Source organism: Aythya marila (assembly GCF_965140915.1).
Source record: "Aythya marila genome assembly, chromosome: 3".
Classification (NCBI taxonomy): Eukaryota; Metazoa; Chordata; class Aves; order Anseriformes; family Anatidae; genus Aythya; species Aythya marila.
The window spans coordinates 74,503,393-74,529,792 of record NC_139044.1 but is presented as its reverse complement, the minus strand read 5'-3'; the positions used below and the strand labels follow the sequence as shown (position 1 = coordinate 74,529,792).

General features: G+C 37.7%; 1 protein-coding gene across 5 annotated transcripts in view; it reads right to left on the bottom strand.

Moving 5' to 3' along the window:
* Positions 1-2,248: 2,248 nt before the first annotated feature.
* Positions 2,249-26,400, bottom strand: part of LOC309876805 (dermatan-sulfate epimerase) — a 196,191-nt gene continuing 172,039 nt past the window's right edge. For 2 of the 5 annotated variants that reach the window (XM_082757540.1, XM_082757534.1), the window contains 5 exons: positions 25,639-26,107; positions 13,721-13,974; positions 9,905-10,144; positions 8,241-8,448; positions 2,249-6,227 (listed from right to left, as the gene is read on the bottom strand). In XM_082757540.1, coding sequence (XP_082613666.1) covers positions 4,466-6,227; positions 8,241-8,448; positions 9,905-10,144; positions 13,721-13,974; positions 25,639-26,107 — 2,933 coding nt within the window. In that variant the 3' untranslated portion in view covers positions 2,249-4,465. Of the gene's footprint in view, positions 6,228-8,240; positions 8,449-9,904; positions 10,145-13,720; positions 13,975-18,803; positions 18,949-20,172; positions 20,259-25,408; positions 26,108-26,400 lie in introns of those variants that run through there. The other 3 variants (XM_082757537.1, XM_082757535.1, XM_082757536.1) reach the window with 3 other exon arrangements.

Genomic DNA, 26,400 nt, shown 5'->3' with positions numbered 1-26,400 from the left:
TGAGGCCCTGCTTCCCAGAACATGGCCGAACATCACTCGTTGATGGGAAGTAGAGAATAATTCTTTTTCCCCTCTCTCTGTGCGGAAGCACAGACTTATTGTTTCTTTTGTTTCTTTTTCTCCCCATTCCCTTTCCCTATAATTAAACCTTTCTCATCTCAAACCTTGAGTTCTTTGTATTGTATTTTCTCCCCCTTCCTCTTTGAAGAGAGGGGGAATGAGAAAGCAGTTGTGGTGGAGCTCAGCTGCCCACCTGAGTAAAACCACCACACATCACCACCACAAAGCCTGAATAATTTGTTGTTTTCTTGCTGTTTTTGTTAAAGTGAACTAAAGCAGAGAGGATACAGCCCTGTATATATGAATTCATGTACTGCTTAGTATCTCATGGCTACTGCAGTCATGTTCAAATTCATTGAAAACTGAAGATAAAATGTGAATTCTTATGAAGTTACTAGTTTTTCTGTTGACTACAGTAGTAACCAAGGCAAACAAAAAGTTAAATTAATCACTCATCTTTATTAGTTATTATCAGGAGAAAAACTGATGCTGTTTTTATTATTATTATTAATTATTATTATTTTCTTTGAAGTGCTTTGACATTATTCATTTCAAGGTTTAACTCATTTAGAAAACAGGCTGTGTACTGAAGACAGTATGGACATATCCTGCAGTGGATTGCATGGGCCTCCTGCTGCAGAGTACTCCCGGAGTCATCCACCATGGAAGGACTGAAAATAAAATCTTGTCTTCATTATCCGAGTCTGACTTAACTGGCTTAAAGTTATCCTGCTGAATTTTAATGGAGTAGACAGAAGAAAGGGATTAAAGTTAGACAAAAGCAAGTTTGATTCCAACTAAGATTTTTACAGACCCAATAAATGTGATTGTAATGGCCTCCTGGTGTAGAAGAAATACAGCTATTTTCCAAATATTACCTGCTTTCAAACACTAAGAAAAAACTGTTCATCAGTGGAAAATACAGAAAATGTGGCCAACAGAACAATCTGATACATTTCAGACTATAATACTTCAGCATCAACTTTGATCTTACAAGTTTTAAGAAATGAGGTAATGTGCTCCATTCCCTTTGTTTCCTTTGGTCACAATGATGCATATAACATACACAGTTGGTTTTTAGTTGATCTCATAAATCACATAAAAATCTAAGAACCAGATTCTGCCCTCAAACATATACACAGCTACTGGTGAGCTGAATTGCCATTGAACTAACTTCAGAATAATTTATACTACAACCTTAAATGCATGTGATAGACCATCAGGTATTGAACAAAAATTGAGAGAAATCATAAGGGAAAAAACTGAGAGAAATCATTAAGAATACAGGAATCCCTCTACATACACACGGTTATAGAATAGCTATTTTTCCTGTGATCAGAGATGCAGAAAATTAACACTTTCAGAAACCAAAAAGAGGGAGTCCAGCAATGGGAGCAGAGGCATGTGCAGGAAACACTTCAGTAGTGTGACTCCATTTAAAACAGACAGTAAAAGATAACTTTGCTGCTGGATACCATACAATGACATTTTGTTGTTCATTATAACCAGTCCAAGTGAAACTTGCGCTAAGTGCCTCTGCCAGGGACATAGAGGTCACTGTGATTGCTTCTGTCTTATATTTCAGACCAAGGACACAAATACAAGGACAGCAACCTCTTTTATGTTAGCAAGTGTTAAGGACACCAACCTTAATGACAACCACACAGTCCTGTTAAGGACACCTCCTACACACTCCCACCAGACAGTAGGGCTGGGCTGATCCCATGTGCCTGGCTCCTCATTACACTTCCTGGTAATGCACAGGCAGATTTTTCAATGCATGTCGCCCTATGAAGGTGTGAATTGTTCCTTCCTGGCTCGTGACACAGACACTTCTAGCCCACAGCCCAAGTTCCTGGTTTCTGACATCATAGAAACATCTGTTCTTTCATTTGTTTCAAATTCCATTACAACAAACGATGATCTTTATTACAGAATGAGAGAAAAAGCGAGAAGAATGGAAGTGAAGAATGGAAACAAAACTTACATGGCCATTGGAGAGACGCTTCTAAGGAATAGCTAAGAGATTGTTTTCATGTCTGAAATATATACAGGACAATTACGGGCTTCATCACTGGTTGAAGCAAAGCTTACCTGCCTTATCTGACTAAAAATCGTATCTGTGTAAGTTGAATCAGTAACATTCATATTCAGGTAACTCATAGATCTTTCAGAGAGATGTATCAGGTGCAAACCAAGCACAAGCTGGAACAACCCTTAGATTCCCACTTATGCTGAAACAGACCTGGTCTTCCACTCAGGAGGATGGACTTTTCATTTCCCTTCATTCCATCGTTGCCCGTAAGTAGCACTGCCACAAACGTAGAATCATTATGTTTGGAAAAGATCTCTCAGATATTTAGTACAACCATCCTCCTACCATCTTTATCACCCACTAAACTATGTCCCTAAGCAGTCCAACCCTTCCTTAAACACCCCCAGGGCTGGTGACTCTACCACCTCCCTGGGCAACCCATTTCAATGCCTGACCACTCTTTCTGAGAATAATTTTTTCCTAATTTCGAACCTGTCCAACATGGAACTATATGGAGTGACATTCCCCAAATTCAACTTCCTTCACCTTAAGCAATTAACGGGGTGATTTGAAATAGGTGATTAACCACTTTACATGCCTCTTTCAATTAGCAGGGAAAGGTGTCTTGGTGTTTCAGGTCTTAGGTAGACTAGCAGTCCAAAGTGGAGAGCTAGTCCAAACTAGCTCTCCACTGACTACAGACAGAGCAGAAATTAACTGGAGTCCTACATCTTTGTCCAGACTAAATATCAAATTTTGTTGGCTAAATCAAGGCATTGGAGACTGTAGCAGGGCTTCTATATGTGAATACAGTGCTCAGAACTGTCTCAGTATTTGGAACCTAGTGAAAATATTCAGATCTATTCACTGAAGATGTTAGACAAGAAAAGCTCAACACATTTCAATACGTAAAATCACAGAAGGTTTAAAAATAGCAATGTAGATAATAGATACTTAAATAGGTGTAAGGAAGATGAAATAAAGTTTCATGGTCGAACAAAGTACTGCAATTACCAGGAAAAGTATTTTAATCAAATAAAAACATATTTTCCATAGAGACAATTATAATGTTTTTATTTAGCAAATGTACCAGAAAAATTGTTTTTCTGTAAAGATGTACAGATATGCCCCAATTCCATAGAGTTGCCTTTCTCTCAAACGGCTATGATTTTTTGAATTAAGTTTAATTAACAGAAGGGGACATATGTGGAGATGTCAAACTTATTTTTGTCATAAACCACATGATTCCATTTACCACTAATCCCCAAATAATTGTCCCAGGTGCCACCAAGAGCTTGCAGAACTCTTGATGGTGCTTTACTGTGAAGTGTACACAATTTTAACTGTCCTCTGTTTCTAGTCATGTGAACAGAAAAAAGACATTAAGTAATTCCTTAATACCTTTTTTTCCATACTGGCAATTGCTGAGGTTACCACAGGATTGCTTTGTGTTTTTTATTTTATTTTATTTTATTTTTATTTTTATTTTTTTTGCATTTTTCCAATTGCATATGGAAGAGCACTGATATAGGGTATTATTTCCCTGCTAAGATGCACTTCAATCTATGGAAAACTTTTGTGAAACCCTGCCTTGTAAAACTGAGTACAGACGCTACAGCATTCATCTTTCTGCAGTCTAAACTTGACTGAAAGAAAAAATGCTTTTTTTTTTTTCCTGAGAATTGTGTTCCTTTATATTTTGAACCAGCCCCTTATTTGCCTTCTGCTACTGCCTACTAAGCATTGTGCTGCTCACTTGGTAAGTACTGACAGGATTCCCATCTCCTATCATGCCAGATTGTAAAGCACGGAAGAGAGCATGGAAGACATGACAGGATGTAAGGGTCTGAAATAATTATACAGGAGTGCCCCACATTGAAGCATTCTTTGGTCTGGCAGAGGGAAGTGAAATCTACTGCTAAGATCTGCCCTGCATACTTGTGTTCAAATGTCCTTTTCTTAAGAGCATGTCCACAGACATCCATAGCAGCTTGTAATGGAAAGTCACTAAATGCAAATCCAATTCTGTATAAAAAGGAAGCCCTTAGAAACAAATCTCTTAAGAGAGCTCTTCTCACCAAAAATTAATTACAACTTTACATTACCGAACTCTGATGAACAAAACATAATATTCCCTCAGATGTGAGGCCCAACTCAAAACTCAAAGGAGGAATACTTATTAAGTACTTAGTTTTCTGAGAAATTCATTGCCTGCCTTATTTGTCAATCCTTTCTGGTCTGAAACCAATCTTTCCCCAGCTGTTTTTGGAATGTTTCAGAAAAAAAAAAAAACATAAACTTGGCCCTATTAGGGTTAATGCTTTTGCATAGACATATATGACCATAAACTGGTCAACTAATAGAGATCTGCTAACATTGTGACTGAGAACAGAATGAATACAGCCACAATAATATACAACTGTCTACTAGAAGTATTGCATACAGACATCTTTGGCCATGCAGTCTTTTGGCCTTCTGAAAATATGTGAGCTGCATTGCTAACATGACAAAAAAAATAGCAATGTTGAGAATTAGAAAGAGGCGGGTATAAGAGGCTGATATTGATGGGGCGCTACTTCGAGCAGTTGTCACCATCTGTGCCAGCCCTGATCGGCCTTTGATTGACACTCCAGTTTTGTGCTTCACGTAAGTGATATCTGCAAAATCCAAAAGATCTTTCATTTCCTCATCTTCATCTACAGGCAACTCTTTTTGTGCTTGAGTCTGTGCCTTTTGACGCACTTTTCTTTCATTTACCTCAATTTGTGCAAAAATGTCAGGAACAGCATCAACAAATTTGTAGCCTTTGGCTACCTTTCTATTTTTCTTTGCTCTGCTATGCTGCTGCTGCTGCCTCTGTGAGATTGCAAATATTCTGTCAATGGCCTCCTCTGTCTGTCTTTTATCTGAAAACCTCAACAGGCGCTCAGCAGTCTTCCTAAAGCTAGCTGTGTTTTGTACACGAGACAGTATCTGCTTCTCCAGCTGCTGGAAAACTGGCTTAAAACGCTGCAGGTTCCTCTCCACAATCCCTACGTAGTCCTTCACTTCCTGCACTGCAGAGCTCCTAATGGCAGAGGCACGGTCAAAGACAATTTTCTGGCGGTCTGCAATAACCTGTGCAAAGGCAGAACGGGGCCCTTCCTCAGCAGTCCACAGGTAAATTGCATAGGCGTGCTCACTGGTGGTAACAAAAACATCCAGCTGCCGAGAGTCTCCGCGGACCGTGAAGCTCTGCACATCGATGGAGGGCCCAATGAACAGGTAAATGGCTCTTGTGACTGGGTGCCGCAAGAGGGTTGTTACATTCACATAGTTCGTTCCGTTGTAAGGGTAGCCCCGGGGATACATCCTTGAGGCAATGGTAGCTTTCTCACTGTGGCCAGTATCATCCATCCAGTACATCTTATATATCCCATCACGGTGTCTAATAAATGCCCCATGGACCTCATCAACAACAGTTTCTTCAAAAGGCACATCCACATTGTGGAAGAAACTGGTTGCTGCCACCAGGGGGCTGTCATCTTCTAGGTGGATTTGGTCAACCACCAACAGAAGCTGAGGATGGAGAAGTACGAGGTTTCTTTGCAATTTTCTCAGCTTCAGTTTAGGATTGTATGCACCCACTCCTTCTCCCCTGATAAAAACCACCCCGCTTCTCTCCATGGCAGCAACCACTCGTCCCTGACAGTCACCAGCCAAGTCATGTTTATATTTAAGCCACTTTGAAGAACAGTCCTCTGTAATCTGCCCTTCCCATGGGGAGAAGCAGCTCTTGGACACAGCAGGGGAAAACATCAACACATTATTAAAAAAAGTATATTTTGGTCCATACAGAGCTTCTGTTATGAAAGGTACACCATTGGGAGCAAAAGTAAAGGAGTTCTGGTCTGGGTGTTCATGACCAGCATTAAAGTTCCTCCATCCCTTGATCCACTCTTTGTACTTGTTCTTATGAACAATATCATATATTGCACGTCCTCCCAGCTTTCCTGACTTGAAGGAAAGGAAAGGCCTGTTGATTTCAGCTGGCAAAGCACTTCCATAGGTTACCACTCCCCAGTCCTCAAAGTAATGCAGCTTTGGAACCCCGAAGTCTGGTGGAGGTACAGAGCGCAAACTTGCATCATACCTGACAAAAAGATGAGAAAAATGGGTTTAAAAATCACTTGACTGATTTCATCAGTACCCATACAAAACTCAAAACACAATTCAATACCTATATCAAGGAGCAACCTAACGATATAAAGTCCACAGGTATCCTTCCTGAACAAAATAAGCATATAGTTGTAATGCTATTTACCATACTAATCTCCATGCAAATTTGTAATTGTCAAATGAATGTTGTATCTTTTTTTTTATAGAATAACTGAAAGAATCTGCTCTACATTTAAACCAAACAATCCTTCTGCAGTCCAAATATAAGAGTACCATGAACTTTCCTCAAACAAGCCATGTTACATTTTATATCATAAAGCTACTGACTGCAATAGAAATATTTTAAAAATCACATTAGAAAGGCTGTAGGCACTATTTGCATGTGACAGCAACAGTTGCACCTACCTGCTGACTACTTAACCAAGAAAAACAAAGAACCCATTTCCTCAAAATTGATGAGCAAACAGAATTAGTAATAAACAAAAAAAAATATTTAAAAATATTTTTTATTAATTTTTAATGATTTATATTGCTTAGTATATGCTATTTTCTTTCTCCTGCTGTATTGAAGAAAAATTTTACAGCTTTCTTGTATAAATTTCAAGATATAAGAAGTCTGTTTTAAAAAAGAGGTTTTAATTCCTGAAAAGATTACATTACTTATAATTTTTGTTTAATTTGATTTACATGAGTAAAGGCAAGAAAAATGACAACAGGCAGGAAAACAAAACCCAAACTTCTGGTGTTGTTTAACCAAACTAAATGAAACCATCATTAAGTATAGTGACATTTCTGTTAGATGGTTCCTCATCTGAACTATTCTCTATAACTAATCAGGAGTCTCAGTCAGGCCCTAGACAACCCTAGCTCATGTGCTGCATATGGCTTCACGTAGTTCTGATCAGCCCCCAAACTGCAGAGCTCGGGAGTTTACTCTATAGCTAGTGGTCCTTGATGGAGATCCCCCTAAAAGCAAACCTCTTTCTGGAGACTCCAATGCAAGTGGATGTGCTCATCAAAGGAGCAAAACTGCAGCACAACGAAAAAACAGATGTTGGGATATTCATAGCTTGTTGTTGTTCTGACTCACTTGCTCTTAAAAACATGCCTCCCTTCAGCATCAAAGAGAAATTTCAAGTATATTAATTATAAATTTGCAAGGTTTTCACAGAGAAACAGGAGAGAAAATGCATGAATGGGGTTGTAGAGGAAAGATTCTGCATTTCGGAAATAACAAGCTAAAGGGTGCTTGGAGCCTAGTAACCATGCATTTTAATGTGTGTATCATAAATGCGAAGCAATATATTTAATAATGCTTTCCTTGTAACAGAGAGAAATACAGCTATACTGAATCCTCAAATGTATTTCTTCTCTCTACAGACTGAGGGAATTTATATGTAAATTTATACGTACACCTTGGATCTTCTCATTTCTTAGCTTTTGTAGACTAACTGTAGTTAGCAGAGGTGTAAATTACAAGGAAGATATAGGTGCAGTCATCTATCATGTTATTTCTTCTAAATATAATTTGCAAATTAGTATGCACATACAACTAATAGCAGTCATTATCTTTTATATTGCTTATAGTTTTTTTTTTTTTTTTTTTTTTAAGAAATCTATGCTTTAAATATTTGCCTAATTATTAAAAACAACAAAAAGCACAACAGGATTAATCATCAGAATAGATCGAACAAGCCAAAGAATATACTCAGAAATTTTCAGTCCTTTTCGAAATGCATGTATTCTATAAAACAACAGACAATGGAAGGAAAAAATGGAAGCGCACATAGGATGAGAAAAAAGTGTTGCCTGTAGCAACACATTCTGAGTATCCTTGCCAAATGAAGTTCTTGTGAGCCTAAAAACTCAGGGCTCCACATGGCCAGCACAATCTCTGCTTTTACAAAGCAAATCTAAAGATAACAGCTTATCACAAACGGCAAGCAGCTGTCTGGTCCCTTCCAAGCCCACTCATTCCCTTTCATACCAGAGAAATTCAGTGTGGAGAGTGCACCATCTCTGCCCTTTGGATGGAGTCCCTGGGCCCTCCACTACCCGGTTCCTTCTGATCTGCTCTGCCAACCAGTTCCCGCTGCCGTTGCGCATGACAAATTTGTCAAGAAACACCAGCTGGCTCTCTGGCCCGTAGAACCAGTTGTAGTTGGAGTCCGCAATGGCCACAGTTCTCTGAAACCCTTGGGAAAAAATTAAAAGGAATGTAAGAAAGAATAAATGATGATGAAACCAAGCAGTAGAAACACAAACAGAAGGAGCCTTCTCATATGTTCATACACCTACTCATAAATGAGCCATAGACACGTTACACAGGAGCTGTTTCCTTCTGCTGTAGATAACTCAAATAGTTATCTTTCTTTGGCTATGAGCTACAGACAGTAAGTACTACAAAAATGTAAAGCATTTAAAATTTAAATTGCTTTTTAAAGTAATATCCCATCCACTTTTCCTCCTCATTCAAATTTTGCAAAGGTAACTCTCTTTACAGTTTTTGCTTTTCCTTTGTCAATCCAAACTCTCCAAACAACAAAAGAGAGACTCCCTCAAGGAAAAACAAACAAAAACCAGTTTCACCCTGAAACAGCTAAAATGAGTTCACTTTGCTTTTTTTGGAACCTCTCCCCAGCAAATGCCTAAGGTATCACATGGATTTAATGCAATTCCTTACACATCTGTGCTAGCATGCCAAAGCTGCACTCATCCCCTTTACACACAAAGCTAGATCTGGGCTTTCTAATATCTATTAAATATAATATCTATTAAATATAATATTTATCTAAAATTATTCCACTCTTTTTTAAAAGGACTTTGAACAATATAAGTTCCTAATGAACTCTCCTACAAAGAAGCGACACAAAACCATCACTGTGAACTTGCAAGGCTATCCAAAACTAAATTTCTTCTGAAACCTACAAGTGGTTGGCAGTGTTTATTAGGTTATAACTGTTTTCATATTTGTAGATCTCTATTTTTTAGCCACAACTAGGATTTCATACCAGAGATGCTGAAACAAACTGAAACACTGGAGAAATTCAGCATGAAAACAGAAATACTAAGAAGTGCAAAACAGGCCCATGTCTGATATTTCTCTTTAACTCACATTGACAAAAGAAAATGATTCATGTAAATATGATTCATGAAAATCCGGGATCGAGTAAATCGTCCCCACACTTCCTTGATACTTTTACCCCAGCTTTATGATTTTCTACTCCTTTCACCCAGTATTTTAGCGTGACCATTTTTCTTTTTGGGAAAGGACAAAAAAAAAAAAAAAAAAAAAAAAATCAGTAATCTCAAAGAATGTTATTTTTCAAATAGAAAATCCCCAAAACATCTGATCTTCAAACTCTGAAAACCAGAAATCAAATTCTGAAGTACTGTTTTTTTTTTTCTCCCAAATAATGTTCCTTTTTTTGACTGATTCTAAGAACCAGAGTTTAATAAATAACAGTGTTCAATAAGCAGTGAAAAATCAGCAAAAAATGATATCAGTGTTTCCATGCATGATGAAGGTAAAATCCAGGGAAAAGGTTATTTTAAATATCCAAGTACAATGCTAATTAAAAATGCTCTACTTGGTATGTGAAGTTTCTTTGAGAATTAGAAGATCCAGCTTCATTGGTGCAAATGACCTACCTGGCAGGACAGTCCTGTACATAAATGCAAAGTGCTGCTTGAGCCAGGGGTGGCTGAAGTGATTGATATCAAAGTGCCTTTGGACAAGAAACATGTACTGAAACAACGATCTGGTTGTGTAGCTGCCATAAGCCACCCCTTCATAGAGGGAGCCATCTGTGACCTCCTGCAGCAGGACCACTGACTTCTCCATGATTGCCAACACTTGCTTGGTCCACAGGTAAGCTTCCTGAAGGTAGCCTGAAAGAAAAATGTTAGAAAATCTGGTTACAACACTATAGGTCATAGATGATGTCACCTGAATTCCGCAGTGGGATCCTTCACAGCAAAGAATACACAAGGAAAACTGCCAGAGCTCTAAAACACGACCTATTACTGCAGAACTCCTGCATTTCCAGGGTGAAAAATAAAGCACTATACTTAAACACAATAAAGGAAAGTTACAGGAGTGAAAGAAAAAAAAAATATATATATAAACACCTTTTTGCTAATAATGTGGGATTATGCTTTCCATCTTAAAATGAAAAATTTCTTAATGCATTCAGAACATGCAAAAAGGGTAGAGTCGCATCAAGACTATGTATTTCAGTTCAAATTAAAGTGCTAGGAAAACAAATTTACAGTCCCCACTAGAGGGCTCCATAAAGTAAATATTCTGTTCAATCATTTTTCACTGTAATTATCACCAGTGTGATAAAAGATTCTCAGAGTTTACAAAAAAGTTGACACTTGAACTGCACTTAACTGATATTCTATTAAGACTGCTCTATTTTAAGACATTCTGTGATTCCACTTACATTTTCAATGTGTTGCACAATCTAAAGGATTATCTAAAATAGAAGTTCTTTTGGAAAAGATTTACATGTTTAATTCCAAATGCAGATTCCTCAATTCCAGAATAAAGTTAATCGTCCAACTAAGCAGAGGTCCAGCCTCCACAAATACAAGTCCTTATCAGTTATATTTCTTCTAAAGAAGAAAATTCCAGAGATGATATTTAGGTCCGCTCTATGCAAATCAAGAGCTGGAAAGAGGTTGCCCAAAGCCCTTCTCAGGACTTGTCTGCCTTCACCAAGAAGCAAGCATAGGCACAGGAGCCTCAGCTGTATCTACATATTGTAGAAGGATGTGTGTTTGGAAGGCAGCATATGGATCCCAGCAGCCAAAAGTCTCCATGCCTCGTATTACTCTTTTGGATTCACTGGCTGGAGAGGTAGGAATAAACAGAGAACAATCGCCTTGCACGTCACTTAGTGACTACGCAACTCAAAGTGTCTGGACACAGATTTAACCAGACATTTCCACCATATAGCAGAGCTCAATTTTAGGACAGCTGGCACAAGTTATATCCCATTACTTGGTGTAATTACTTGGTACCTGATGAATGAAGCACACATGCCAGGCTGAGAGAGTATGAGCTACATTCAAACCCGCTACCAAGAATGTTTCATTTTATTGCCACAATTACTGTATTTATGCTCAGCAGAGTGATGAGCAACTCAGACTTCCTAGCAGTCAAGACTGCCAAATCCTGCTTAGTTAACAGAGAGGAAAAAATTGCAATGTCTAAGTTAGACAACCTGATTCTAAAATGGCATTTTTATCCACTGGCTGAAAGGAGAAATACATGTATGATTGAACAGGACAGCAGGCAGCACTACATACTTCTGCCTACTTCACTCCTGTTTACTTACTTGATGCTATGACCTTATAGCTGTAGTACCTTAATGAAATAATAATACATAAGAATGAAAAATGGTAGAGACTCAACACTATGTCAGGCTACATAATAAAACATAATGAAACTCACCTATAGATAGCAACATGTATATCAAATTAGGCTTTACTCAGGTCTCTTTTCAGAATATTTGTGTGTTTATTTTAACTGCAAAAGCTTTAATATATGTGGGTGCCTAGAATTTATTTCAATTAGTTTCATTTTTTCAGTCCTATGTCAATGTTTACATGTCTTTAAGTTGGCTATTTAACCTCTGCCTACTTGATTAGCTGAGTACAGTACTTAAAATTATTCAAACTTTTTTGGAAAAAGGTCTACAGTGGGATACACTATTTGCAATTGCTTTGAATCTGATACTGGAAAAGATTTACATGTCTCCTTCCACCATCTCCTTCCACCCCCACCCCCCTTTTTTTTCCTCCTGAAGGAAGTCTTTCATCTCGGAATGAGAATTTTCAATAAAACATTTCAAAAAAAAAAAAAAACATTCTAGACCAAAAAAGAAACTTCATTTAAGTTTTCATTTTTTAAAAATAAAGCTGCCTCATATTGAGAACAATTGATGTTTCATTTAGAAATATACAGTCTGGATGTTTTGAACTGTTTTCATTTTAAATATCTGCACTATTTCTAAATTGCTCAAGTGTTAGTGAATTTGCATTTTATTTCTTTCTTTCCAAAAATATGAAATTAGGTGAAACAAATATTACCCAACTGATGTTATCATTGTTTGGCATGAAGTATACTTCTGTCTATACTCTAATGAAAAGCAGAGTCATCTTGTAAACTGCCAGCTTTTTGCAATAACAGAGGATCAAGGAAGGATGGAATTATGAGGAATTTAGCAAAACCTACTGAATAAACATGATAATCTTATTCTTCAATTTGTGAAAGTAATAATTTCTACATATACCCTTCCTGCTTTTTATCACATGCACATTAGTGAGTGCATTTGTTATGACAAGCTCTTAACAAAAAGATGATCCGCCTCAAACACAGTAGGTGCCACGTTTTTTTTGAAACACATTGTTTGGGTGCCCAAAAGCCCAACAGTGTGCAGATGTGTCCTTGCTTACTTAGCAGGGCTGAACAGCTTGGCAATATCATCAGCATCCAGAAACTAGTTTTTCTTTGATTTGCATCAAGTAGTTCCATCAGGTGTCACGTCTTCAAAATACATCTAGCACATACCAAATTAAACTTGATAAAATACTGACACATTCTTATAAGCAGGAGCTGGCTCCATGATTTTCACTTCTCAGCCAAGGTACCATTGGGTTTTAAAGCCAGGATTTCTCACCAGCTCTTTTCCTCTTACTCCATGACTTGCACTGTCCTTTACAGTCTGCATCACTTAAACAGGAGGAGAGGGATATTCCCCATGCAGGCAAAAGCATGGGGGCATCACATTTAAAGGGAAAAAAGGTAAAATCCTGTACCTCTCCTTAGCAAAGGATGCTGAAAAGAAATGTCCAGAGCTGTGGTCTGTGAATGGATAAAGGTACAGCTTTACAACCATCTCAGGGGAGATAGGACAAAAGTCCTGATCAAAATTTCAGCTGATCGTATTGCCTGGCTCTCAGCTCAGAGCGTAGGGTGTTTCTGAGTACTGACCTTCTTGATGCATTGTGCAAGGAGACCAAGTGCATCACTCCAAGGGAGCAATGGTACACTGCCCAAAGGTGTTAGAACAAATTCTGAACTGATAATCTGCCCTGAAAAACTGGACTGGCAATCCAACACATGAGCAAAGTGTTAATTTTCACCAACAGTGAAGTAAGAAATCCAAAAACAGTTGGATAGCTACATTTATATGCACAGCTATACCTTGTACACTTGCCCACAGATTTTTGCTCTATTCAGTAAATTACATTTTTCTAAGCAGCACATGAGCAAACTCAATACAGCCGAGCTCTCAGACCACACAAAGCAGTGCACTTTCGCAGTTGGCTGCCATAGACACTTAATGCAGAAAGAGCAGAAAAAAAAAAATATGTTTATCAGTTTCTGTACATTGTTTTACAAAGGAGCGATTGAGTTGATGCACTGTAGAAAAGCATTCCTGATTTAGCACATACCTTGATTCATCAGAACCAGGCTTCCAGCCAGCAGGGCCACACAGTTGGTAGGCTGGTGGTTATGGAGGTACTGGAAACCCCATCCACGTCTGTATGATGTTTCGTACATATATCCTGAGGCATTGGCAATTACCTCAAGAAATCTCTCCTGTTGAGTCTTGCTAAGATAGCTGTACAAGAAGTCATAAGCAGTGGCAAAGCCAACTAAGGAATGAGCAAGAGGGACCTCATCCCATGGGGCATCCTTCACTAGCCTGTCAATAAAGAAAGATGCCAATTAATTAAGTTTCAACTATTTATTTTTCTACATTACCATACTGTGAGTTGTGTATGACTTAACATCTCTGAAGTTAAGCAACTCATGCTGAATTTGATACAGGAGTAAGCTACTTACCATGTCTCTGAGACCATTTTATTCTCTCCAAAGTATGGACTAAGCTTCAAACCTCATTAATTATATTAGAAAAATCAAATCTTTAAATAATAAAGCAGGGCTTGCAATATTCTGGGTTTTGTTAAGAGAAATAGGTATGCAGAATATTTATTGCACTGAAACAGAATCTATTTATCTGAAAAAAAAGATTCACAGCATTTTTGTGAGAAAGTAATATCCCATAGTTTATACTCTTCCAGAAAACTGAAAGAATCTTTTTTCTTTTCCAAAGCAGTTGAATGTTAACAAATTCCTAAATGGTGACTATGGGACTGAAGCTGTCTTTAAAGCAACAACAATACAATAACTCACAATGATGTTTCTTAATTTCACAAACACAAGCAAGGATAGTAGTAGAGATGATGAAAATTATTTTCATGGCTACAGTTCAAATCAACATACTTCATGTCATTAAAAAAAGAACAACAGTATTTAACGTAAAATAAGTAAAATGATGTCATAACATGTTTTCTAGGAACTACCTGCTTCTATGAAATAATTACAGTCATTTTAGCAAAACAGTAAATTTTTACCAAGAAAATTCATAACAAAGGTGGAGGCAGCACAGAACAAGTATTTCTCTTAAATCAAGCATATGTTGGCTAATAAAGACTTCAGTTTTTTAATACAAAGAGTACTTCCAGGTGATAGCCCTACAAAGAAGGAAATGTGAAGGAATGCACAGTGAAACAAACAAACAAGCAAACAAACAACCCCTCCCACCCACCCCACCCCCCCTCACACACAAAAACACTTGATAAGCTTAATAATTATCAGTTACTTTCATGGTTGTTCTCTTCACACACTTTGCAAAACTTTTTCTACTGCAGAAACTAACTTTAAATTGTTGAGATAGTGTCATACAGTTACCAGTGGAAACTGTGTTGTACCCCTGAGGACATGCAGCTATTCTGTGATTCTATAAATACAATTTCTTCCTGGATTTCTATAACCAGTAGTGAACAAGCAGATAATAAAAACAAGCAGATAAAAAACATCGAATTAACAAGATCTTAAACAACCCCCCAAAAACAAACAAACAAACAACTCCTCATTCAACTTGAGTAGGTGCTCAACAGGAGCACCTACTTGCATTCAAAATACATAAATGAACCAGAAATTATAAATACCAGGCTAGGGCAGGGCAACTATGGTAAAAACACATGGTCTACAAGTGACAAAAATGACCCTTAGCTTTTGTTTCAATACAACTAACTCCATTGGAAGAACTCAAATGACCTTGGCAGATTCATAACTGTATGTAAGATAAACCTCCACAGGCTTTTTGATTAGCTGAGTTTCCAACAGTTTAAGTGTTCATCTTCACAGAATCACAGAGTGGTTGAGGTTGGAAGGCACCTCTTGAGATCATCTAGGCCAATTCCCCTGTCAAGCAGGGTCACCTACTGTACACTGCACAAGAAACCTCTCAGTTTCAATCTCATCTTCTGCTTGGTGAAGCTATACATTCATTTTTTTTTTTCTTAAATGAAATCATTATCTCAAGGATTTTAAATTAAATACAGGAACTTACTCAGTATTACTGAACACAGCAAAATGTGGCCTCTTTTTGAACCAGGATTTTTACTAGGCTAGATGATTTTATTGTGAACCAGGTTGTGAACAATATTAAGGCAGCTAAAGCTGTGGTAACATCAGCCAAAGCATCGGGAAAAAAGTTCTCAAAATTTCCTTTTCACCTTCTCCATAACCACATTACATTCTTGGTGGCCGCTGTTGGGAAAATTTATCTGTCATTTTCCTTCTGGTTCAAACTCTGAACTCATCAACAAAGGCTTCCAGCCAGGTATAGTAAAATTTTATATTTATGCTTTGGGTTAATTGTTGTGGGAAAAAATTACAGACCTGTAGGCCAAAACACTTACATGCTTTACCTAGGAATTCATTATTTCCATACTTCAAGATCGACTAGAAGAAACCGTAACTGAACTGGGAAAGCAAGTCTTCCCAGTCACCGGGTATATTTATACTGTGTCATAGAGGCACAAAAATTGAAAATCTCAGTTAACAGGTCATTTGTCAATCTCAAATGATTCTATGACTCTATGATTTCTGCTTATTCATCTTTGGTATCATTGGAAAAACTCTTAAAATGTAATTAGACTTATATGTAAAAATGAAACTCTATTCTATGCTGGATATACGTAACATCTTTAGCTCTGACCAGCTATATCATGAACCCAAATTTGCAAAGTACTTTTAATTTTGCTTTTCATGAAACCTTTGCACATTCATAGATCAGAGTTCAAATAGGAACAGGAAATATGACTTTAAAGACCTTAGTATAGAATAATTAGCACATGCTTGAGGCTAAGCTATATATTAATAGAAGGAAAGAATAACGAAATAATTTGACTTAAAACATTTAATTCAGATTTCAGTATACTTATAAACTGCTTTCAGTATATGTATACTTATATGTATACTTTCAGTATACATATAAACTGCTAATTAGAATGTGTTAAAAGCCATTTAATGGTCTTTATCAACTTCACCTGAAACGGGATTTGACAATAGAACTGATTTATTGTGAATTTCCTTGTTAAGATATTTGGCTTGATATTTGCTAACTTTGTATTTTGTTTTGAGCACAACACAGCACCAAATTCTATAGCCTAAGATTTTACATTAATGTCTGTGACAACATTTCTGATAAAATAGAAAATGCTATACACAGGAAAGGATAAGCTGATCAGTTATAACTACATTTAAGTTGACTTCTTCAGCAAAAAGAAAAATCAAACCTTTCAGGGGGAAAAACAAACAAACAAACAAAACAAACAAACAAAAAAAAAAAACACACACACCTTATGTTGGGCTTCCTAAGCCTAAACATTGTTATAGTGAACCCCCTCAGGTTTATATGAAGTAATTTTGTAATTACTTCCATCAAATAGCAATTGTGTATAGTAAGTAAATAAAATTTAACAGAGGAGATATACGCAAGTAACAGGGAAAACTAAACATGACGATTTAAATAAACTTATTTCTAAACATACAAAGCTTACAGCTAACATCTGTTCTTAAAGTGAACTTCCCTTGTTCATTTAGCGATTTAGCTGATATAAATCTGTGTGCCTCCATTAACTTCATTTCAATGGAATCAAGCAATGTACACTAAACAATGTGTAAAATTATTCCCAAGAATGGTCAAGTAGTAAGCATTAAACACTTTTTGTATCTAAATTGTGCTCTCTTATTTCAAATAGATTGCGAGTGTCAGATGTGGTAAACTGCCTGGCTGATAAACCGTGGGAAAGCATGGTACCACAGGCCTGCAATGAGCACGGTCTGTGACAAAAGTTTTCAAGGCTATTATGAACTACTCTGTTCTGAAATATTAAAGTTGTTTCTATTAATACAAGTAAAGATGGGTGAAAACATGCTGAAAACAGCTCTTTTCTAATCTTATCTAGACTAACAAAACATGAGCCAGTATGAACCTCAGCTTAGCAATTAACCGTGTCTGAGGGCAGCAGGCAATCTTTTAGTGCTGTAGCCAGTCTTTCCAGTCTTTAAAAGGTATCAGATGTTAAAAAAAATAAAAATAATAATAAAAAAAATCCAGGGATCCAGAGTAAATAAAAATGTCTACAATGGATTCTTTACTGCAGAACAACTACTTAGTTGCAAACACATGCCTGGGTTGCTTTGTTCATTTCTCTTTCATAGAATCATAGAATGGCAAGGTTTGGAAGGGACCTTAAAGATCATCTAGTTCCAACCCACAACTTTAACTTTTTGTTGTTGTTGTTGTTTAAATTATTTTTATTACTTTAAACATTGACTTTGATGTAGATCCTCCACGACGAAACTTAAAAGATCACAGATAAGGTTTTATGTAAGTAATGGGGTTTTCCTACATGTTTTGAGTATTTTAGCATAGCATAAGGTGGTGTGTGTGTGTTAGATTTGCCACCTTCTGTAACAAACAATGAACCTGAAGTTGATTATGGTTCAATTCTTCAGTTTTTGCTGTCAGGAACCACCATGAGTTCACTGCACTGTCCAAGATTAATGCGATATATACCACCTTTTTGCATAGGAATTAAAAATCAGTATCCTATCTCCTTGAAACAAAAACAACACCAAGAAAATCATGGTAAAATTACCACAACCTCATCACTTCTTGACAATACCACTAAATTTGCTAACGTCTCGTCTTTCAGTAAAAATTGTTTTTTTGTATTATTCCCTCATTTCTCTCTACTAATAACTACTGCATTATCAAAACCAGGAGTATTATCATTTCTCTGAGAAATGTAAGCTAAGAGGAAAAAAAATATACTGTATGTCCATTTCAAGGCAGGATTTAAGACAAGCAGTTCTCCCACTTAAAGTGAGGTCCTTGATCACGGCCTATGGGATATTTAGAATCAGTCTTCCTTCACTTTGTATTCAATTATTAAAAACAAATTGAACTAAAAAGGAAAATAACTCGCTCTAACTTGAGAAACATAATACCTATCTGGGTATTGTGATATCTGATTTCCAGCCTCTGTATCAATAAATAACATGGTATAGCTGACTGCAAAATGAAGCACTAAGCATATCCTGACACATATATTACGCAAGTAATCCACATCCTGAAGCTTAATGCTCCAAACTTCCCCATGACAAATTACTTACTGCAGAATAACTTGGAGGTTGAGGGCAGATTAAGCTAATGATTGGAGGAAACACGGCAGAAATCACTTCACAGTACTGGAACTCTCATTCGCATTATGTAGATGCAAAGGCAAATGAATCAGGGCTCTATTCAGGAGGATTACAGCTGAAAATTAGTCCAAGGACATCCATTTAGTACTTTTTGATGTAATCCATCTTAGACATAGTAGCTAGGTAACAGAATGGCTGAGCTTAATGCACGCTAGATGTGAAGCATGGATGCAAATGTGGCATGTAATAGTGCCAACTGAGCTCTCAGTCCTGAGGCCAACTGTATAATTGTACAGATTTGCCAATGTCAACATCAACACCCTGGAACTCCAGATAACCTTGCTATTGTTCTGACCTACTTCTGGGAGTAGGTGATACAGCTTTAAACCTTCAATCAGGCAAAGGAAATATTCTTTCTTGAACAGAGGAAGCATACATACCAAGAGGAAGCATAACCACCAAGGGAAATGAGACCACCAGCATTTATTTTATAAACTAGACTCAATGTCCAGTATTTTTCTTAGAAAGTCTCTAAAACAAAATATTTTCTTGTGCTTAAATTGAATACTTTGTTCACTATCAGAACAATGTCTTCCTTTTTTTTTTTTTTTTTTTAAAGAAGAAAATCCTTGAAAAAATCTCTTCCATCCAAAACAATGTTTCAGCTTTCCAACATTTTTCTGGTTGCCATCAGAGCAAAAGCCATATTATCTGCAAAACTCAAGTGCTCAGCCATTTTCAACCATAAAAATACTAAGAACTTTTTTTTTTTTTAAAGTCCTTGAAAAACTGATGATTTATATTTCCTATGTCTAAGGTAAAACATAAGTTTGCACATATCCCTTTATCATCTGTGTTTCAACAGCAGTCACTGAGACCCACTCATGCTTATTTCATCTCAGTTCATAAGCAGACAAGTGGTTCTTCGGTATAAAAGGTTAAATTTATACCAGAAAAAAATGACAACATATAATACTTCTGAAAACATTGTCTGAGAGCTTATTATAAAAGTAGGGTTGTACCGCTTAGGTGCTGAGGAGGCAACTATAATTTTACTCCTTCAGAAACTTTCAGCTACTGTCTATCCTCTCTTTCTCCATGTTTCCCTATGGGCTTATAACCATCATTCTACTACTTCTAAAGCTGCTTTCATATCATTTTCAATCAGTTTTGTCTTTGATCATAAGACGGTCCCTTTCAAACTTGGCTCTTTCTTAGCGTCAACCATGATCCTTCCACACTGACAAATTAATAAACAAGAACCAAATCTGTCTTGATAGTTCTCAGTACCACATAAAGCAAACACAGAAATTTAGTTATGTTATTATTTCTAGATTACCTCTAGCTCTCATTGTAGAGAATTTTTATATTAGGCACGCGAGCTTCCTGTAGTCACCACAGAACTTCAGCAACAATTTATCTCCTAGAAAACCTGGCAGGAACCATACATTAAAAATAGAAAATGTAGAAGAAACTCTTAAAATTTCAGCTAGCCAGACATTCACAATTCACAAGTCAATTTTATAGACACGTAAAATTTCTGTTTTTAAATGCTACAGGTGAAAAAGATAAAAACAACATGAGGGTTCGATATTTCACTTACTAAAATAATAAATATTCCAGATATCAGATTCATCCTCCTACCCTTCTTTTTCTTCCTCCCTGTAGGACACTATCTCAGCATCCTCCTCCAGGATTATATATAATCTTCTTATTATATACTTCTTATATACTAATAATTCTTATATACTAATATATATACTTATATACTAATACTTATATACTTATATATATCTTATATACTAATTTCTATTCTAGAATTATAAAACCCTTCTCAGTATTCTTTGAATGTCTGGTGGTTATTATTAGGACTCAAACAGATGTGCTAAACTTGTGTTGTCAGCATAGAGCCTCACTTGATTTCAACTTAGCACATGTGAATGGATTCTATTTGTACATTTATCTACACATTTAAGTATTTGTATATCTTTTACTTTATAATTCATGTTGTTCTACACTGAGCACTATCTGGACACTATCAGCAACAGTCCTACGGCATGCTCCGATACTTTCAATAAACATGGACTAACAAAGCTACTGGATTGCTGGTTAACAAGAAATACTGGGAGGGCCAAAAATTTGTTATGACAAAGCCTCCTATTAGTTTTTACTTCCTCACTGCTGTTTCCTTGGAATGTTTGCATGTGCTTGACAGCAATTATCTCCAATGCGAAACCCATGAAGTCAGGCTTGCCGTCAAATCCTACACCTTACTGTACATTGGTAACATACTTGTGTTCAAAAAATGGTGTGTGAACTATGTGCCCCCCCCCCCCCCCCCAAGAAAAAACAAACAAACAAAACACAGAAATCCCTTGTCTAGCAACTCTAAAGAGAGAAATACCTCTGTGAAAAGGGTGCAGAATTTGTGAACTTCTGAGGTATTTGTTCATATAACAGGCTTAGTAAAGAAGAAACTTTTTCACTGCTTTGTCCAAAATACAGAGTCTGACTGGACTCTTATTTCTGCATGATGTGTGACTCTAATTACATGACTTTACTCAGTACTGGAAGAGGCCAAGACAGCATATGGAAAAAATCACTAGTGCAGATCCCCTCTGCCAATAATGCATGTCTGGTAGGGAGTGTTCAAGAAGCAAGTTGGAGATAAAATGCCAGAAAGCTGATCTATATCCTCTGCTCTCTGTAAAATAAGATAATATGGCTTAAATAAGGACAAACTTTCCCTAAGTTTTTAGACAGCATTTAGTTATTGCATCATAGGAAGACCAAGCAAGTTATTTAACACCAGGTTTTAATTTTTAACAGTAAAAATTCATCTATTTTCATTGAAACATTAATGTACTACGTTTCCCTGCTCTTGCTAACCTTCAAAACATTGTCTGTTCCTGTATTATTTAGATGATTATTATAGTGAACTATTAGCCATTGACCCTTTGTTTATTTTAAAATGTAAACCTACTCCAGGATGTAGCAATTATGGATGCTCTGTTATGAGCAGCATGACTATCAACGGCGGTTGTTATGACAAACAGCTCAAGCTCTGTTAGCCTACACGGATGGGAATTCAATTAAGGGTGTCTTTTATTATGTGATATATACTATCACAGTAGTTGAGAAAAGACATAAGTGCTTCATTACATGCCCGTTCGAAGCATGCATCAATTATCAGTAAACTATCTTATCTGTGCCCTGATAATACTGAACTATATTTGGACTCAGGATACTCACTAACATAAAGATGAGATTTAAGAATGTCAGTCTCCTTGCTCTCTTGACATTCTTGGACAAATAACCAGCAATCTGTCCAACTAATGCACACACTACCAAAATATACTTTTGTTTTCTAACAAGGTTTAAATTTTATTTATGACTGTTATGAAAATTAGAGGAAAATCACTTAACATTTTTTTTTTTTAAATTCTAGTGTTACTTTAAAAGTCAATGCCATTTCAGCAAAAGTCAAAAACAAATCCAGATTATATTCTTGAAAGGATTAAGCTGCCAAAAAGTAATGTATATGACAGCCAGATCTAGCTTGCTAACACATGTTGATTATTCCTCAGAGATAAAAAGTAATTTTTAGGGCAATTTACATGGAAGTCTAGACACCTACATTATAGAAGTATCTGAAGAAAAATGTTTATCCAGACTTACTTTTATTTTACTGATACATTTCCAGACAAACCCTCTTTACTGCTGGCATAAGCAGTTTTGGCAGATGAGCCTCACAACATTCAAGGCTCTAAACTTGAGCATCATGAGAACAAGTCCTTCTTTCCACCCTCCTGTTAAGAACTCAGCATGACTAAATAGACTGAACAAAAATTTTTTAATAGTTCCATTTCTGCAACATTGCAAGAAATGTTCACATCCAGCCTTATTCAGGACTTATGTCCAGAACTTCTAATTGCCTACTAGTAGTGATCAGGCAAGAACTCTCATATGTGCAGTGTTTGTTTTCCTAGTTTTACCCTAAGTGGAGAAGTGTGTGTAGTAAAATGTTTCTCTGGTACTTTTTAAACTGCATTGCTTGGGAAGAACAGATTTATGAAATGTCTGTCCACTCCTTCAGCTTCTGAATCTGTAGACCTATTTGAACAAAGCCAGCCATAACAATAATACCTCAGCGATGCTAAACTCCTACAATTTTCCTGAAAATCTCCATTGGACAAGGGACAGGAATCTACAGTTCTGGGCTCCCCAGTACAAGAGAGGCATAGAACTACTGGAGCAAGTTCAGAGTTGGGCTATGAAGATGAGAGGACTGAATCACCTGTTGTATGAGGCCAGGCTGGGAGAACTGGGCCTGTCTAGCCTGGAAAAGAGAAGACTGAGGGGAAAACTCATCAATGTATATAAATATCTGAGGGGAGGGTGTTCAGACAATGGAGCCAGTCTCTTTTCAGTTGTGCCCAGTGACAGGAAGAGAGGCAGTGGGCACAAACTGAAGCACAGAAAGTTCTGGCTGAATATGAGGGGGCACTGCTTTACTGTGAGGGTGAGAGCCCTGGCACAGATTGCCCAGAGAGGCTGTGGAGTCTCCTTCTCTGGAAATATTCAAAACCTGCCTGGGCGTGATCCTGTACAGCATGCTGTAGGTGGCCCTGCTTGGCAGGGGAGTTGGACTAGGTGGTTTTAAGAGGTCTCTTCCAACCTCAGCCATTCTGTGATATGACTACCATCAATGATGGAGACAGTGTGAACTCCATGCTGACAGCATTTTCAGCCATAAGTTCTATAGGGAGAAACAACATTGAAAAACAGGTCCCTGTTTCTGTTACAACATTTGAAAAGCTGACCGCTAGACATGCTTGGAGGTTATATGGGTTAGTGATATGGTTTAGTGGTGGACTTGTTAGGGTTAGGTCAGAGGTTGTACTAGGTGATCTTGGAGGTCTCTTCCAACCTAGATTATTCTGTGATTCTGTTATACAAAGAGCAGCTCACCCCACCCCTATTGTCTACACACAGAACCTTGATTAGGCTTTGACTGCTTGCTTAAGTGTGTCTGCATCTTATTCACCTAAAACAGTGACAGATGGCCATATAGCTACATATTTCCACTACCCAAAGTGAGTGTGAGCAATGAAACTAGGGAGGAAGGTGATGAGTTTGGAGCTGTCTGTAGGTCGTGCTGGAGATGGTCACACATTCTAGGATTCACCTAGAATGTGCAACTGTCAGTCTGCCAGGGGAAAGGCAGTTCTACAGGCTGCCTCCCAGGCTATCTGGTGAAATGAAGGTAAGACTGAGGGGTTGTATTGCTATACATTTATTTTGGATGGCAATTTCCTATTTTTGAAAAAAACGTGGAACCAAACGCCATCTTTTTGTGCCACTACTTTTCTTCCTAACTCTCACGTGTCCTCTCTTCCTTATCATACAATCAGTTTAAACCCACTGCAACTCTTCCTCCCACCACTTTTGTTCTACTCTATGTATTTCTGTAGCATTCAACAGCTTAATACATGGTATAGGGAAACCACAACAATATGATAGCTTTTAAATCATGCCCATCAGGATGATACAGATCCCAAGTTATGTAATCTCCATCTAGCATATTTCTCATGAAGGTCCAGAGCTGCAAGCCATTTATAGGACATTACTAGTTGATCTTTCCCCAGAGAGGGTAGGGAGTAGTGGTCTGAGCAATGAATACTGCTTGAACAGCTAATGTTTCCTCCTGTGCTGACTTGAAATCTGACTTGGACTTCTGGTGAGCTGCTGCCACCACAGAGCTGTAGGACAGCAGCTGCCACTGTTGGAGGGATATGGTGTCCCTTTCTAGCTACAGCAGAAGCCCTTGTTCCGGCAAAACCCCTATTTCCATCCTCTGACCTCCTCAAAGTGACAGCAAACCTGGGGCATAGTCAGGAAGGTGCATGAAGTAGCAACTGCTGCTAGTGGGTAGGAGAAATGCAGCTGCCTGAGAAGAGGAGGAAAGAAGATAAATTGCTGGTAGGTATGAAAAAGGAAGGTGAGGAGGAGAGAAACTTTGCATTTCAATTGCTAGACTTACTCATACAGAGAGAACATTAACTTCTGCTGTAGAGAGAGTATGGGCAAGGACAGAGTAACTCATGTATAACAACTCATATCCAGGTGAAGTTAATCCTGGCCATAAAAATGCCAGATGTTCAAACAGTTGTAGTAAAGTATTTACAGGGACAACTATTTTTATCATGTCCTAGTAAGTATTAAGGAGAATAATTGTGTGGCAAAGTGGAGCTGTAAGCCTGAACTGAAGCTCAGACAGATGTTAGAGCATTCATAAAACACCTGACTGAGGAAACTCAGAGAGTCACTTGTACCTACACTTAATGATACCTTTATCACAGGTTCCCCCTTCCTGAATTCTTCCTAAGGAAACATTACCCAAAGAAAATGTACAAGTCTGGGAAAAAAAAAAAAAAAAAAAAAAAAAAAAGAAGAAAAACACTTTCAGCACTTCTTACTACAAATCAGATGTGAAACCCTGGCTTCTGATCTGCGGTGGTTTGTGACTTTTTTTTATATTTGTAGCAGTTGGGATGGTATACAAAGAGCCCTACCCCTTCTTTCAGCATCAGGTTACAACAGGGCAGTTAGAGTGAGGGTCAAAAGCTGTGCAGCACCACTGGTCCAGATGGGGGTAAATGCATTCAGCAAGTTAGTTACTGTCAAAGAGAAAGTCAACTTAAATTATTTAAGTAATTCACCCATCCAACTCACGCTTCCAGCTGCAAGCAGTATATACAGTAAGAACAGCAACTTAAAAAAAAAAGAAAAGACAAAAATCTACCAACTAGGCTGAGCTGCCATCCTCTCCATGTAATCCTTGGCCATGCCGATGGCCTCAATGTTGTCCGGGTAGAGCACACAGAACATTGCCAGGGCCCCAAGATTGTTGCCGTAAATTTCATTCCACCGAGCGCTGAACTCCTTTGGGTCCCAGGGAGGCAGGTACTCCAGGGGATTGGACAGCATCGTTTGCACTGCCTCGATCAGCCGAGCTGCAATGTGCCGGTGCGTGGTGGCTGCCTGGAGACGCAGACCCTCCACATCCGCCTTGGAAAAGTAGAGCATGGGATAGCTGTCATAGTTGGCGTTGACAAAAGGAACCATTGCATCCGGGTTCTCCCTGGCTCCAAAGGCAAAGGCAAACCAAATTGTGTGTATGAAAAACACACTTGGGGCTCCCCGTGTGTGAGTCCTCATTGTGGCATCAGATCTCCAAGCCCCAGTGGGAGCCAAACCATCTTTGAAATATCCTACGGAAGACAGATGTGAAGGAGTTAGAAAAATAGTCTGTGAGGCAATATAATTAAGGATGCTTTCTAGGAAATATGATTCCATCTAGACTTAAAAAATAGTAATAATGGATTGTCCAATTGGCTTTCAAATCATTTCTATATGAATCATTCAGACAAAACACCTACTGAGCAATTTATCCTAAACGAAAGCCTATATGCTTTGCAGAAAGCCTCTCCCTCCCACATCTTTCCCTCCAGTAGCTGATACAAGGCAAATGAACACACTGACATCTCTTGGTGCTCTGAACTCA